The 17,173-nt window shown below is 38.3% G+C and overlaps 2 protein-coding genes across 3 annotated transcripts in view; one reads left to right on the forward strand and one right to left on the reverse strand.

The window, feature by feature from the left end:
• Nucleotides 1-139: 139 nt before the first annotated feature.
• Nucleotides 140-7,415, reverse strand: gpd1l (glycerol-3-phosphate dehydrogenase 1 like). The gene is made up of 8 exons (XM_057340294.1): nt 7,259-7,415; nt 6,740-6,917; nt 6,189-6,329; nt 5,019-5,157; nt 4,099-4,211; nt 2,908-3,144; nt 2,657-2,763; nt 140-1,918 (listed from the first exon to the last, which is right to left on the reverse strand). Exons 1-8 carry the CDS (start codon nt 7,300-7,302, stop codon nt 1,822-1,824), a joined length of 1,056 nt encoding a protein of 351 aa, XP_057196277.1. The 5' UTR covers nt 7,303-7,415; the 3' UTR covers nt 140-1,821.
• A 729-nt stretch (nt 7,416-8,144) lies between these two features.
• Nucleotides 8,145-17,173, forward strand: part of osbpl10b (oxysterol binding protein-like 10b) — a 31,954-nt gene continuing 22,925 nt past the window's right edge. For both annotated transcript variants that reach the window (XM_057340292.1, XM_057340293.1), the window contains exons 1-3: nt 8,145-8,596; nt 12,433-12,608; nt 13,991-14,070. In XM_057340292.1, coding sequence (XP_057196275.1) covers nt 8,382-8,596; nt 12,433-12,608; nt 13,991-14,070 — 471 coding nt within the window. In that variant the 5' untranslated portion in view covers nt 8,145-8,381. The remainder of the gene's footprint in view (nt 8,597-12,432; nt 12,609-13,990; nt 14,071-17,173) is intronic.

Consider the following 17,173-nt stretch of genomic DNA (forward strand, 5'->3'; position numbering starts at 1 on the left):
CTGCTTTTAGTTCTTCATGGGTGCCTACAGCATCTCGATCTACCAGTCTAGATCTCAAACATGTTCAAGTTTAGGAACTTGTTAATGAGTGATTCTTGATTACTTTTTTAAATGGAAAGATTATGAAGCAGATGACTGTGCACCGACTTTATTGTTTACTTTCAAAAGCAGCATTTGTTTATAAACGTTCAGCTTTAACAATGTCAACAACATACCAATGTTATCACATTTACAAGACTACAGGATGGGTTAATACAACAAAATACTTAATACTTAAAATGTTTTAATCCACTGGAGTGTTATACATTATGTGTACACTATGACCAGATTATTCCTACTTGTAATATCATTATTCATCAGTGACAGAGTACAACATGAACACTATGAAGAAAAAAACTACTTCAACAAATACATGATTATTTATCATTTGTGTTATGACCTAACAGATGTATAAGCACTAAAGAATAATAACGCTGTAAGAGAAGGCCATTATGGATTCAAATACTAGCTGCTCCCATAACTCTCTCCTGAAAACAAATCTACAGATTTTAGTAAACCATTCCTTCATTCTTTTAATAGTAGAACTACAGATAAAAGATTTAACTGTTAGCTGTGAGGAACAAATTAAAACCTGAAGGTGACCTGAAGATTATCATGGTAGTGTGTACTGTTGAACAGTTTTTCCAAAAGATTCTTGCTTGGTAGGTCAATGATTAGTGGCTAACTAGACTCAAACTGAAATGTTATCTTTATTTCAGTGCATTCTTGAAGCTTAGATTGTGACGTGATACGAAAGTACTGTCATACTGTGTAACAGACAGCCATGTTCCCCCTGTGTCTTTCTTAAAGCACTTAAGTCTTGAAAAATTGGTTACTGGTAAATTAGGATAAAGAAATTGATCCCCTTTAGCGAGTATAGTTCATTATAACCAACCAACAAAAAACCTTTGATTTTCGTTTCCCAAAGAGAGTGAATTCAAGTATTCTATATATTACAAAAAATGCTCCGGACCAGTGAGAAGTTGAAGGCATATTCACATTAGAAATCATACTTGTTTCACATTTTATGTGTTCCCAAAAGTGAACTACATACATGGCAGTTTCAGCAGATAAATAAATTAGAATACTGTTATTCTAAACATTTACTTTGCCTTTGTGGGAAATTACTCGTGTTTGTAGAATTAAAGGAAGATTTTTAGATTAAGTGGTATTACGGGATCTCAAAGCACCAAACGATTCTCAATTAAAGTATTTCTATGCCTTACCCAAAACGCTACTCTAGGTAGTCAACAAAGCTGCAGGCACTTTAATGATTATGACGGGGGCTTTCTAGTTCACTTGCATCACATTTGTGCAATGCGTTTATGTAGATGTGTCAGATTCTACTGTTATAATCTAAAAGGAATTTTCTCCATGGTATTTTTAAGGAGACATTGAATCCCATCTGTTTGTTACGTGATATTGTAGACCATCCACTAGGGGGCAGTCAAACAGAAAAAATAGTTAAAATTCTATATGGGCTCGGAGTAAATAATATACACATGGCTTTGCATTAATTTTTGAGTTATTTGTCAAGTACATTCTGTCACATAATAACAACAAAAGGTTGGAAGCAAACCCCTGAGTTTGACCCGAATGTTTAGCGTACATAGCTAGAATTGGTCCTGGGACAGAGAGAGTAATGTAAGAAAATGTAACATTGTATAAGAGTAAATAAATGTAACAACTAAAAAAAAAAAGAGAAGTGTTAGAGGTAGAACCACCAAGAGGATGAGAGAGGACGGAGATGGTGATGTCACAGGATCTGGCCCACGGACACGCTCACAGGTGTTCTGGATGGCTCTGAAGGCAGGTGATCATATCCTGAACCGGCTTTCCATCGAAACAGATCTGGTACACAGCCGTAAACAGGGGGAACCTGAGGAACAATGCAAATTTGACAAAGACATCACAAATGGCCTATGCTGAAAATTCATATTGATGAAAACATTGACTCAACTTTCCGGTTTGCTCCGATAAAATATACTGTTAATCACAAAGAGACAGTGTGCTAAATGAAGCATGGTGTAATGTATCTTGCACTTTCCCTAAATAGGGTACAAACTGGTGTTGCATTACTTTTTACAAAAGCAAAATGTAATGTTCCTTGGAGTGAGAACTATTAGACATGCTAGATAAACTGTTAACGTAATTAACATAGATTTCATCAAAGTTAGCAACATATTAACATATACAGGAAAATGATAAGGGGTGGGATAATTCACCCCAAAATGAACATTTTCATCATTTACTCATTTACAGCTAAACTCAAAAAAAGAAAATTTGAAGAACGTTGGTATGAAACAACATTTGCCCCTATTGACTTTCACTGTATGGATACAAAACTACTGTGACATTTCCCAAAATATCTCCTCCTGTGCTCCACAGAGGAAAGAGTCATATGCCTATATTGAACAACATGAGGGTAAATAAATGAGGGTGAACTGTCCCTTTAAAACTCAAAACAAGCCTGACTCAAACCCATGTCACCCACATTAAGACCAGGGCTTAACATACGTAGGTCAGGTCCACATACAATAACCATCAATACAGTCTCCAAAGTATGATTTTTTAATTAGTTTCTCTGGTTATGCTACAGTTTAGAGATAGCACATACTTGTCCACTAGGTTCTTCTGTTTTAGGATATGATAGACCTCTGCCGAAGTCAATGGACCCTGAAGCTTTTGTCCATTTAACATCTCCTTCTCCAGTTCCTCGATGCTCTGAGAGGAAAAAAATCATTATCAATCTGTTTTCAGCATCAGCACAAATGTGCTAAATGCACATTTACTTCAATCTATAGAATACACATTATCACACCACCAGGGAAATGCAGAAACACAGGAAGCTGGGTGGGTTTTGCTTACTTTCCCCGTTTTAGCGAAAGCCTCGGCCACGCGCCGGTTACGCCCTCCGTAGCAGGTGGTGATGAGGTCGGCCACGCCGCAGCTCTCAAGGAACGTGGCTGATGACACGGAGCCGTCCTTGCTGAAGAGTTTGGCGAAGGCGATCATCTCCATCAGTCCCAATCGAATAACGGCTGCTTTGGTGTTGTCTCCACACTGCAGACCGTCACAGAAGCCTGCGCCCACCGCTACAATGTTCTAGTGCAGGAGGTATTACGTTTCTTATTGATTAAATACATGAATAGTCTGTGTTTGACAAAACCAACGCAAGTCAATGGGTGCCGCCGTTGTTCGGTTACCAAAGTTGATATCCCTTTAACATCAAAAATATACAATGTTTCAAATGATTGTTTCATCCGAGTTAAACTGAATAGTGAGAATAATGTAGAGCAGGACTAGATTTTATCCATCAGGGTTTTACTGGATTGTAAATCAGCAGAAAAAAAATCATTTGAAAGTTGCCGATTAAATTTTGATGAACGATTATGAAAGCAAACACTTTGATTTCTTTAGAATAATGTGCACTGATGAATCGTCCCCAGAACAGGAAAGGTTAACAGGTTAAATTTTGATTTCATGTTGTCTTTACATCACCATGTGTTTTAGAAGGCATCACAAATCGTGCCCCAGCATCTCGGGTTTCTGATTGGAGATGTTTCCCCTGGGATGAGCATCTAGTAGGGATGTAACGATTCACCGTGAGCCGGTTGAAAATCGGTTATAATGAGTGACGATTCAATTCGGTTGAGGCTTGAACTGAATCGCAAAACATTCTTTGAACAGCAGGGGCCGCTATTTTCACTGCAAACCTAAACGTGGATGCTGATATTTCTTAAATGCAAAAAAATCCAAGAAAAGCACAGACAGTATTAGTTTGTTTATATTAAAGAGACTTTTTCTATTATTAATTTGTTATAAAATCGCAGTTTAGTTTTGTTATTTGAAATAAAACATTATTTTATTATGCAAAGAAACGTGAAGCATTTAAGAAATAATGCAAGGGAAGTTGTTCATTTCTAATTTGTTTCAACTCATTTTTTAAAAATAAATCGTGAGTAAATCGTGAATAAATCGCATCGTGAGATCAGAATCGTGAATCACATCGCATCGTGAATCGTTACATCCCTAGCATCTAGACATGCTGATATTTACCTTGAGTGCTCCACAGAGCTCCACCGTGTCAGCGTCATCCACCACAGTGATTCTGAAGTTAGGTGTCTGCAGGAGCTCTTTAAATAGGAGGCCATTCTCCAAAACCTTGCTGCCTGCAAATCATTGAAATATTGAATGAGCAACCCAAAACTAGATTTGACTGTACTTGGCTGTGCTAAAGTCACATGTGTTGCAGGAGTTTGCCAGTAAAAAACAATCATAACAGACTTTTCCGTGTTATTTCAAACCTGTATGATTTTCTTCTGCAGAACACAAAAGAAGATATTATGAAGAATGTTGGAAACCAAACAACACCGGCAACCTTTGACTTCCAGTGTCTGGACGCAAAACCACTAGGGATGTAACGATTCACTCAGCTCACGATTCTGATCTCACGATGCGATTTACTCACGATTTATTTTTACAAAATGAGTTGAAACAAATTAGAAATGAACAACTTCCCTTGCATTATTTCTTAAATGCTTCACGTTTCTTTGTATAGTAAAATTATGTTTCATTTCAAATAACAAAAACTAAACTGCAATTTTAAAACAAATTAATAATAGAAAAGGTCTCTTTAATATAAACAAACTAATACTGTCTGTGCTTTTCTTGGATTTTTTTGCATTTAAGAAATATCAGCATGTCCACGTTTAGGTTTGCAGTGAACATGGCGGCCCCTGCTGTTCAAAAATTGAAGAAAAAAAAAAAACACTTCAACCGATTTGAATCGTCACACATTATAATCGATTTTCAACCGGCTCACGGTGAATCGTTACATCCCTAAAAACCACTAAGACATATCTCAAAACATCTTCGAGTCCCATACAGGTTTTCTAAGACATGAGTGTAGCTACAAAAAGAAAGTAAACACTTTTTAATTTGAACAAGCCTAACATGAACGACAGCCGCTTGCTCACCAATGGTGCTCTCACAGAACTTCTCAGCCGCCACTTCATTGGCAATATTCGCCCCCATTAGGACACTCATATCGATGCCCATTTTTTCCCTGATGATGTCAGAGATGAGCTTTAATCCTTCAGGTCCTTCATCAATACCCTACAGACACACAGGAAGTTAACGTTGAGGAGCCAATCAACATCATTTTCTGTTTTAATGTAGCATTACACTGTTGTTCCCTCAGTGGTTGTAACTCTGGAGCACAGCTGTTGGAGGAACATGTCTGCCTAATGACCCACAAAATGAGGAGAAAGCAAATGCAGAACAAAAATGACAAAGAAGGTGAATGAGTATACAAGAAATGAGGAAAAATTGAAAACAAGACAAAACAGAGAAATCAGACGGGTCAATATTGTTTGGGAATATTAAACACGGAACACTGTGGGGAATTCAATTAGGCTGCTACTCAAACAGTGAAACGGAGAAGATAAATCTAAAAAATATAACTACAGAGACGAAGTGCTCTGCGGCACAGTCAGTAACAGAGGAGACAAACAGGCACCAGGAGATCAATTGCATGTGAGAAGTTTGCCAGCAGGCCAGAAGGCCATTTTTACCCACGAGTATGATATGGTGCATCTCGTTCAGCCTTTAAAAAGACATCAAGACAGGGTGGACAAACTTTTTTTAATCAAATAATTAAATCAACAACAGCCATGAAGGACATTCGGCTCTCCCAATTAACCCATAGCTGGATAAATGTGAATGTGATTATTATTGTTGGTCATTTTAGTTATGGTTTAGGTTGAAAACAGACAGTATGTAAACATATGTACTGACAAATTATAAAAAGTTGCTTTGATGCAAAATAAACAAACCCAAACATTGTTTTTTTAATGTAGGTCATTTGGTTTCTCTAGCCAAAACAAATATATTTTTCAACTCGCATTATCCAACGTGACAAATGATTCTTTTTCAAGTCTGGTTGGTCCATTATGAAAATGGAGCCAAAACAAAAAGTGCCAAATGCGTTTTGTTTCACAAAGTAAAGAGCAACCATTATACCCATTAGTTCCTGGAATAAAAATACTCGTCATCTATGCATCGCAGATGCCGTCAATCCTGCATGAGGGAATAAACAAATCTCGAAAAGCACAATATCAATTCGGGTTAATGCATGGCATTCTTACTTTGATTAATGTAATCCCTCTAGCTTTCTCCGAGACGCAGCCCACCATCTCATCACACAGTTTTCTGATGAACTGGTGAGGTACCACGAACACCAGTAAATCGGCACCATCCGCAGCATCCCGTAACTGCGGCACCGCAACCTGCAGGAAGAAACCCATAAATCTGACTGCCACTTAAAGCAAGCCTGATTAAAACTACACCAACATCTAAAGCACATCATTAATAATTGTATGCTTTGTGACATTAAGAGTGTTTTACTTTCTCTTGACCGTCGACAGATAGACTCAAATCCCTTTTATTGAAGACTAAGTGCTATTGAAATAACTGTATAGGCCTAATGTAAGTGCAGAGGCTGTTGACCTGCACTGAGTCTTGGGGAAAAACACTGCGTGAAACAGCAGAGGATAGATGTCCAAACAATTACTTCATTTGCATCCTTTAGGTTAAAAAAACCCTTTAGTCATAATACACTTACCATCACAACTAAGGATTTTCTCAACTTATAAGAATTCTTGCAGCCTCTCCCAGCCCATACCCCACTCAAACTTACCACATTCTCTGGGAGTTTGTAACCTGGGAGGTACTTGACGTTCTCGTGATCTGTGTTGATGGTCTCAGACAGCTTTTTGCCATCGACCATTTCTTCATACACCCACATCTTAACTGTAGTGGCAAAGTGTTGCAGTTTCCGTGCATTTGAGCCAATAATTCTCGCAATGACAGAGCCCCTTGGCACAAGAGAACATAAGAGTATCTTTAATCAAAACGCCAGTATGCTGTTGAACAACCGTTAACTCGGTCATTCCACGCAGGGTTTACAACTCCAAGAAGTTGCTTTGCCACCTGCAGCCAAATGAAGATTTTGCAGCATGTATCTTATCAGATCAATAAAGTTAAGACAGTAACCACTTCGTTTCGTCTAGAATAGCAATGCGTATCATACGATAAGCTCTAACTTCAGCTTCTTTTGGGTCTGAGATAAGACAGCTTCACGCCAAATGTTCTGCGTGAATCCCTTTACCACTGACATATGTTGATCATACATAATTTATTAAACATGCACACTCACCAGTTTCCTGAACCGACAATGCACACTTTCAATGGAGCAGCCATAACTAGTTTTGCTTTCAACAACTTGCTGAATGTTTTAAGTAAAGAATGTAGTTACTGTCCAGTCAGTCAAGCAGTTTGTCGGAGCTGGTGGAAGGAAACGTGACGGGCCACCTATGATCGCGTCACTAACCGGCGCTATGAATTGTGGGAGTTGTAGTCGCAACCCTTTTCTTAATTTTTCTCTGAATAGAGGGAATAAATCACATTAATTCAATCAATTTGGTGCTTTTAATGAAGACAATACGACTATAAAATTCATATATTTATGAAAGAAGCACGCTATCCGCTCTATGTGGCAGATATAGGTTCTCTTAATACACTACAGATGTCCTTTAAATAGTAAACATAAGTATGCTGATGGATTATTAAGGTTATTATTATTAGTTACAGATAGTTTTGCGATTAATATTATATAAATGCATTTAAAACAAGTAAAAATGTAATTGTGTAAATATAAAACGTTGTATAAATAAAACATTTTAAAACTACTTCCATTAGCTGTTTAAAAGATTTGTCATGCTTGTTTTTGTAAACTGTATTTGTATGGAGGACTTAATCTGCATAAATTAATAAATGCATGTTTTCTTTAAATGTGCACAAAATGTCTTATTTTTTGTATGCGTTTATTTAATCCATTATTTATTCAATTCAATATTTAGATGTTACTGTATCAATTGCTGCATACATAAAAGCACTTGTATACGTATGTGTTATTTTACTTACATCACTATTTATTCATTCATTAAATTTTTACGCAATTTTCTACTGTTTTTTTCCGCATGTACGACAGAGAGGGGGCGTGGCATCACGTTCACATTCGGTTCGTCTGGTTTGTGTTAACGATGCAGGATTCCTGTTGGTGGAGAGCTGAAGGGGAGTGACCACACGCTGGTTCCAATGGAAACATAGAGAAGACCTTTAAAGAGTCCAAGGCGAACCAGCCAGGAAAAAATGAGTCTAATCTCTCCTCATCTTCTCTCCTCACGATCATCACATTCAACAGTATTTTGGGTTTATTTTTGGAACTGTGCTTTCGATGTTGAATCCTCACACTGAATGATCACGAGTTTGGAATAATCATGGAAAAAACATTGAACGTGTCGCATTCAGGGAGCAGTAAAGGAAAGTGGTCCACGGATCGGGGGAATCCCGCACAGAGACAGGCGAGAAGCGGCTCGTACAGTCCTGGATCAGGGACTGTGTCGGACAGCAGTCACCAGTCTCAAACCCAGAAAAGACACTTGGAGGGGTTTTTGAACAAATACACAAATTTACTACAAGGCTGGCAGAGCAGGTAAAAGAGTTGTGGGCGCTTGCTTACACTTTACTTTCACAGCAACTTTTAAACCTGAATAAACATCATAATACAGAATGATATATTTTTGGACATCCTTGATCATGTCATTCCATTCCATCATCTCTATGAGAGTCAATATCTAAATAAAAACAATGAACAATGTCATCATACAGGAATACAGAAACGCGTTTTAGTTTGCGCCGTTATGACGCAATGCATGAATGTAAACAATATGTTTCATTTGATCGGTTTCTCCGCCTTTGATCCGCGCTGTACGTGTCTTAAAAATGAATGTTTGAAATCAATGCCAAGTTTTGGGCAAATATGACACAAGATCTCAGTACAAGAGTTGCAAATAATCATTTATTCTGACGTCATGCGTAAAGGTTGATGAAATATTTTTGATGCATGGACAGCTGTCCCGTTTTGTCTTGTTGGACCGAAACGACTCATGTTCCCATGTTATTGCATCTGTAAACATGGATTATTTAGATCACACTTTCCCTCGGGTTCTCTCTGTTTTGATGTTATGTAATTTTCTGTGGGCTCAATAATGTTCGACTGCAGGTTTATATTGTATGGTGTGTATTTGCATTAATATGCCCAGTTGCAGATTAAATCTTTAGGACTATTCAAGTAACACACTAAAAGTCATCTCAAATGCAGATTAGATGATTCAAGAAGGTCTCTTGCATGAAACAGTGGTCTGAAAGATCATCCTTATGGCATGTCCTTTATTAATGATAATTTCATCAAAATAAAATATGCTGTTTGTGAGCAGAAATCTGAATGTCAAGAGCCCTTAACCACCAAGCTATGCAAAAACACTCCAAAGCAAGAGCACTTCAGTTTGTGCGTTGGAGCGTGTGCTGCAGGGTTGAGCGTGGTACCGCCCTCAGTTAAGACTCCTTCATCTGTGAGAGACTATGACTCATCCGTGATGGGAAATCCCTTACATCCTAATGTTGTGCTCATTCTGTTGCTTAGCCAAGCGATCGATAGGGGAACAGGCCAACCATATAATGAGCCTCAGGACAGCAGAGTAACTGGCCCTCTGCAGTGGCTCTGAAACAGCCCCCGTGTTAACCCCAGCACTGGTTCCTGTTCACCGCTTAATGATTCGTGGGTGTGTGTATATGTGCATGGGAAAGAAAGCGATTCCCTCACTCACCAATACATTGACCTGATGGGATTTAACCGCTAAGAGAATCTCTATCACAAATTGAATGAATTTACACTCGAGCAGTCCTGCTTGGAATGTTGCCACAGAGTTTTCTAGTTCAGTTGTGTCACATAATATGCATTTGTTTTGTGTGCCTTTGGCACTATGTCAGACCTTTTCTATTTCTGTTTGGATGTAAATGTACCATGGTAATACCATAATTTAATTTACATGAAGACGTACATTATAGCAATGCATACAATCGCATCCCAGATAGCACAATCCATCTGGTTTACATCTATTTGACGTATGCATTTACATCTGCAAGACATCTTAAATACATAGTTTGCTCATCTGCAATAAGTCTCGGAGAAGTCTGAAAGTCTGTAATACGTCTGCTAAAGATCTGGAGATCTGCTGCTTAAAAACATCTGCTAAACATCTTAGAAAGAGCTGTTGTACATCCATTCTAAATCATAAAAATCTTACAGACATCTTCTAGATGTCTATATGACGTCTGACAGCAGACATCTCCGAGACGTATTGCAGATGAGCAAACAATGTATTGTAGATGTCTTGCAGATGTAAATGCAGACGTCAAATAGACGTAAACCAGATGAATGTGTGCTATCAGGGATTCTTCCCCCTCCCCTCCATGTCTCTCTCTCTTTACTATATACTCTACTATCTCTTCTATATTCAGTACCATAGTATACAAAACAGTAGGAAAGATGATCAAAATCTGTGATTTGTTAACATATTGCGCAATAGCACTTCGGGCGACCTGAGTTCGGGTCCCAGCTCCTGGTCCTTTCCTCTTGTTCTCTCTTACCCTATATGATTTCCCTGTCTTATCCTATAAAGGTCATACAAATACTTGAAAAAAACTAAAATATGTGATTTACAGTCTTGTTTAAACCTTGGAAGTACTTGAAATGAATAAACCAGGAAACATCGAAGTTACAAGAAAAATAAGAACTTGTGAACATAATAAACTATATTTTTACTAAACAAAAGGTTTCCTTGGTTCTAATTCAAAGAACAGGATTTTTTTTGGTATATTCTCAAACCACAAACTTGTGGGCTCTGGCACAGCCTGGGTGCATGCTGTTATAAGATATAAGATATAAAAGTGGCACTCGTAAAGAATTAAGAATTTATAAAGAATTCATAAAGAATTGATCTGTAATACATATATGTACATGTAGATAGAATATGTATTCTATCTTCATACAGCACGGGTCCCCTTGCCATGTTGTTTCTACAGTAGCCCTAAAAGGACAAACTGCTGGATATAAGTACATTATATCCTTCGGCAAAGAAGCAAAAATGTGACAACATCTTAGTTCTCTGTCAGCCGGACCATGAGTTGGCTTTTTCTGAATTGATGAGGGAACATAACACGCAATGTCATATCTGTGTTTTTAATCATACTTATGCATGATGGAACTACTTTCATGCCAACAAATATTGCAGAAAATGTCGACAATGACAGTGATCACGCAGAAGTGCATCCTAGCTACTTTCATCTTGACACTTTTAGCTGCTTTTTACTAATAATGATGTGCCTTTGCCTGGCTTTCAGAGACCCTGTCAGAGAGACAGCATAACAGAGCAGGTTTTTTAATAAAGAGACAGGATGGATGTTGTGTTATCACACCCAAACTGTGTGATTACAGTCTGTTCCCTGCAGCGTTACGGTCCCATATAAAGCACCTCTCTGGTTGACAGTGGGGATCTTGCAATGGCAAATGAGGAAAGGGGAGAGTAATGAGTGCCACCATAAAGCTTTTTGTTTTATAACAAATTGTAAAAGAGCAGCATTTCAACAAGCTCCTAACCCATCTATGTGTGTGACATCTTCCTTACTTCTTTAAAGGACCAGTGTATGAAATTTAGCAGCATCTACTGGTTGCGAATAGGAACCAACGGCTCACTTCACCCCTCTCTTTGGAAGCACTACGGCGGCTGACACAGAACTTAGTTGCGGTCACGTTTTCGCTTCTTTGCCGAAGGACATAATGTATTTACGAAACGCGCTCTGTAGAGCAGTTTGTCTGTTTAGGGCTACCGTAGAAACAACATGGCGATTCCATGTAGGGACCATGTAGGTGTATGTAGATAGAAATAGCTCTTTCTGAGGTAATAAAGACATGACGCTTCATTATGTAAGGTCTTTATACACCTCTAAAGACATAGTTATGTATATTATGTTGCTTTTCTGTCAATCAATAGCTTTTCCAAAAACTGACACACGGCACCTTTAAGTGACCAAATATATGATTTTGTCAGGCAGATGATAATACAGAAAAAACTTGGACTGAACAAACTGAGTTACAAATTAACCAATGCTGAGTTGTTTTAAGCATTTTTATATACATAGACATAATTGCTTAGAGTTGAAGGTAGACTCTTTTGTCTTAGGTCAGTAAGCAACCACCCAGAGCACCCTAACAACTACATTAAAATGTGATAAAAACAACCTAAGAATGCACTATAAACAACTCAAAACCCCTTAACCACCACACGCAAAATGTCCTGGCAACCACCCACAATGCAACAGAATTTTGGCAGCGAGTTTATAAGTACCACCTACGGTTTTTTTCTGTAAACATAAGTCCATAGTGTAGCTATACTGTTTCCCTTTTTCTCTCTGTTTTATGCTGTGCAGGTATTTTGTGCTGGACCCTGAGCTCGGCCAGCTGCAGTATTTCATCAATGAGCACAGTAAGAACCTGAAGCCTCGGGGGTCCCTGCCCCTCATCGGTTCCTTGGTGGCCCCAAGCGATGAGTTTCCCTTCATGTTCACAGTCTATGCTGCTAATGGAGATCTCTTCAAACTGAGAGGTGAGCCACACAGAGGCACATACCCCACTTGAATCCGTTGCTTTTGGTTTAAACAAGCTTTTTATTTGGTTCGGTTTGACGCCCTTCCGTTTCCATTCTTGTTTAACCTCAATCCGTCTCGCAGATTGCAGTGTCTGATACATCTCACATCACGTCTTTTAAGGAAGTTTCTCTTTGGTTAAGGATGTCCCCTCAGGCGTCCCCTTTTATCTGTGCTTTAGCCGTCGCCGTTCACCCATTCGTTTCCGGCAACTTCCACATCAGATCAGATCTCTATCCTTCCCTCTCGTACTCTTCACCCTGTTTCTCTTTCAACGTGTCTCTTTTCACGGTTAGCATTCACTGTATGCCGCAATCTTATTCATGATGCCCTTACGTCAAAATTCCTTTGGTCCCTGGCGACTCCGAGAACTCATTTAGACTGTGTCAAGAGTTTACGGGCAAAATGCCCCCAGCCAAATCGCTCATTTGTAAGAAAGGCCATTTTAAAGTGATTGCGATAAGATGAATTTTGCCGGGGAAAAGCAGTTTGACAGCCGCGTCACGGGGCTGTAGTCTAGTCTGCTCCCAATGTTCCAGCTTTCTGAAATGATCAAATTTCAGATCATCTTGAGGTGCTATTTTTCTCATTTCACACCTTCTCAGTCTCACCTGTGGTTATAGACGAGCAACAAATTGAGTTTTGGGTAAAATACAAGACTGAATGTCTGAATTATTACATTTCTTGCACTCATAGCGTTAGTCAGTATTTTTATCACGTAATTTATCATTATTTAATTTGTTAGTATCATTTTTCTTGACCATTTTCTATCTGTTCTCTTGATTGAACCCTTTTCCTCCTCTGTGCCTGTAAAGCTTTTATGTCAACGCCCCTTCACACATTTTGTTTTTCATTAGAGGTGGGTCAGTTTCACGGTTTGAGGATATTTTTTTCACTGCTCGGGATTCAGTCGTGGATCTTTCTGATCTGTGTGTTTAACTTTCCTCATTTTTCTTCATTCCTGCGTTCTCGCAGGAGCGCGCATGTGAGTTAGCCACACCCACTTATTTGCACATTGGGGTGTACATGAAATAGAAAAATCGTTTATTCTGTCACAATGGTATACCGTCCTACTGCCCAGCTCTGTTTTTATGATATGACCCTTTAAAGACTTAATCATGATGCACAAATATCAGCGTTACAATTGCCCTGATATGGTAACGTATAGTAGCTAAGTGCAGTACTACGTTAACATGGTTGTCACATACTATCCATATTTCTCAGAGAGATGATTTCTGTTCATATAAGATGCTAGCTCATTTGAGATTGCAAAAAATGAGGGCGTTACAATTCTGCCCTAAATTTTGCGTTTATTGAATTACATTAATGTGTCTACTTATAGCTTGTGATGCCCGCGAGCAGCAGACGTGGATGACCCAGCTTCAGCTGTATGCCCGTCGCCACTCAGACAGCAGTGCCAAGGTAACCGAATAACTTTTAACTCAACAGTCTGCTCTCTCAGTTCATTCCAGCTTTTGATTTTGCTCACTGTCTATATGATAAACCGTCTTTCCTGTTAGTGCCACTTCCTGTTACTAGCTTGACCTGTCTTTGTGCGTCTCTCTCACTTTCTCTCTGTGACAGACTCCACTTTTCTTTCCTCTGACCTCTCAGGGCGCTGGGATGGCAAAATGTAGTCTTGTGATTTGTGATGTTGGTTAGTTTTGTGTATTCTTTTGTTCATGACATTATAAAACCTTTTTTGAACCCTCAGGTTTATACATGTAATCCTCTGTAGGAAAATCCAGCTAAATCTGCTGGTTGGTTGACCTTATTGGACCGGAGATAGTTCACCCAAAAATAGAAATTCTGTCATCGTTTATTCACTCTGATGTCATTAGGAGCCTGTATTTGACTCTTTTTTTGTGAAACACAACATAAGATAGTTTGTCTCAGTGGTTTTGTGTACATACAGTAAGTCAATGGGTTCCAATGCTGTTTGGTGACCAACGTTCATCAAAATCTATATTTTTTGTGGTCTTTAGAAGAAAGAAAGTCATACAGGTTCAAAAAGACATGAGGGTAAGTAAATGTTGAAAGATTCTTTTTGTTGTTGAGTGAACTGTCCCTTTAAGGGTGCCAAGATGGTTTATGAAACATAGCTGGCAAGACAAACATCACATGGTTAGGGATAGGACAGCATTGAGCTGGCTTTTGCAAGAAATTTTCGTCTAGATTCATGTAACCACTGTCATATTTACAGATTGATTTATAATTTTGTGAGCAATAAAACAAGTAGCTGTAAAGAGAGTGTATGATCCACACTGGTGGCCGTTCACCTGAGCTTGTTGTGTAAGAGTCTTATTACTATTTTTTCCACGTGGCATTGTTTATCTATGACTAAAGATATAAACAGTTGTTTTACAGATGAACAATAAGTGTGTTTTTAGTACCATGTGGCAAAAACACATTAAGGGTCTTGCTTATTTCCCACTATTGTTTGACTGTGGGCTGCGACTGGTGATTTGTGTGTTTAACCTTTGCCGAGTTAAACTTTAAGCGGGTCATTAAATCTTGCCTGAAGATAAAACAGTGTTTGTTTTGGAGCCTGAAACAGATTTGATGCAGAAATGCTTATTTTTTGTCTAGTATATACTCCAGGGGCTTTTTGGGTATGTACTGGTTTGTCTAATTATTTAGTTTGATTTTCAGTAGCCTTGAGTGGCCAATAATTGACAGCTTTGGTCAAATCGGGAAAGAAGTTTGTACGTTTCAGAGATGCCGGCGATATCCCCTACTTTCAAGGAGCAGCTAAAACGTTGAATTTGCCTTGAGGCTAAATCATTAACATTATTTGACTTCTATTAGCGTTCTTTTTCAGTGAATGACCAACCAAATAAATGTCTAATACCAAAACCCAGTGTTCACTGCTAACGTGTTTTAAGGGAAGGAAAAAGTTTCTTTGATTAATCACATTAGAAGCAGAGCAATTTGAAACCACACATGCCTGAGTCTGTGGCCAAAGATGTTACTTTACCGGCGTTAAGCATTTACTCATTTAATGAATAAATCCATGAGTTTATACATTCAATGTGCGTATTTCCTGTGGAACGTAATTCAGAACTATTCTAGTTACTACACACTACATTACAGTACAGTACCACTGCAGTATGTACAACGTTACAATCTGTTCTACAAATAAAAGATAAAAATACAAATAAAAAATGTTTATTATGGTGTGTTTATCATCCCGGTCACATGACCAGCCATACTAAATATTATGGATAAAAAACATGTGAATAGAGTGCCGCAGTCATGAGACTGTTTTGTAGGCCAAACCCTGGAAATGAGATATCATTTTGGCACATCCGGTTCCCTCGTCCTGAGATCAACAGGTTTTTTCATGGAAATTTTATTTTAGAGTACATTCGTATGATGGTTTAATAGATTTGTATTCTGAAAATGTGGTCAAAGCTTTTCTCTGATGTGGTCTGGATATTTAGAGCCTTATGTAACCTCATATTCAGAGCTGAAATGTCAGACAGCTGAACAATGGACTTCCATTAGACTGCGAGAATGCAATTGCATGAGAACGGGGACATCATTCCTGCATGTACAGAAAGCCACGTACCGCTGCCTCATTTTCAGATATCATGATCTTCCTCCAAGTCCATTTTAAGTACACAGGGGAGCAATGTTCTCTGCTGTTTCTCAAAAGTGTCGTTACCAAGTTACCTTGTTTTGACTTGCACGTTCTCTTTTCGATCAATTTGGAGCAATTTAGAAGCGTTAATGATTTTTTGGGAATAGAGTTGTTGAGACACTGATTTTGTTTTTGGCACCTTTTTGGAACAACAAAGCAAATCTCACGTATTGCTCGGATCTAGAGCTAGGGATTTAAACAAACCTTTTCATCATTTTGTTTCATTTACAAATCCGTTTTTATCTTAAATTTTTCCTTTTAGATCCCTCGAGATACTCTAAATTAAAAATGCAGTTTTGTTTTGATACTGTAATATTGTTGTGGAGCATAAACCTAGACATATACTGTATATCTTTCGAAAGGTTAGAACCTCAACTTTGCGCTTTTATGTTACATAAAAGAACATAATATGGTCGGAAGTAGTCTTTGCGAAGCCAAATCCCTGTGAAAATCTACGAATAATATTAAATTCACAAAATCACGAAATGAGCCATTTATCAAATGAAAGCTCTCGCTCATATCACTGTATATTTCACCGATCAAACACTTTAGAGTACCGTAACAGAAAAATGGTCAAATTATTGTCACATTGTTCAAATTTAGAGGGTTTTCTGTTCAATTTTTATCAATTTACTCCATTGTATGTGGGTAGGGCACTTTAAAATTCAGTTAAGAGATGAAAACATGCTTTGGTTAAGAAAATAACTTGCATGGTTCTATGAAGAATCTGGTGAGAAAGTTTCAATAACTTCTGAGCTGATCTAAGCACACTTAGAGACATTGTACATTTCTTTTCTGAAGCTCACACAACAGATTCTTTAATGGGAGGTAGATTTAAGAAGCTCCATTAAATATCACTGCCGTCTAGAAGAAGAAATTGAA

Source organism: Triplophysa rosa, linkage group LG8 (assembly GCF_024868665.1).
Source record: "Triplophysa rosa linkage group LG8, Trosa_1v2, whole genome shotgun sequence".
NCBI lineage: Eukaryota > Metazoa > Chordata > Actinopteri > Cypriniformes > Nemacheilidae > Triplophysa > Triplophysa rosa.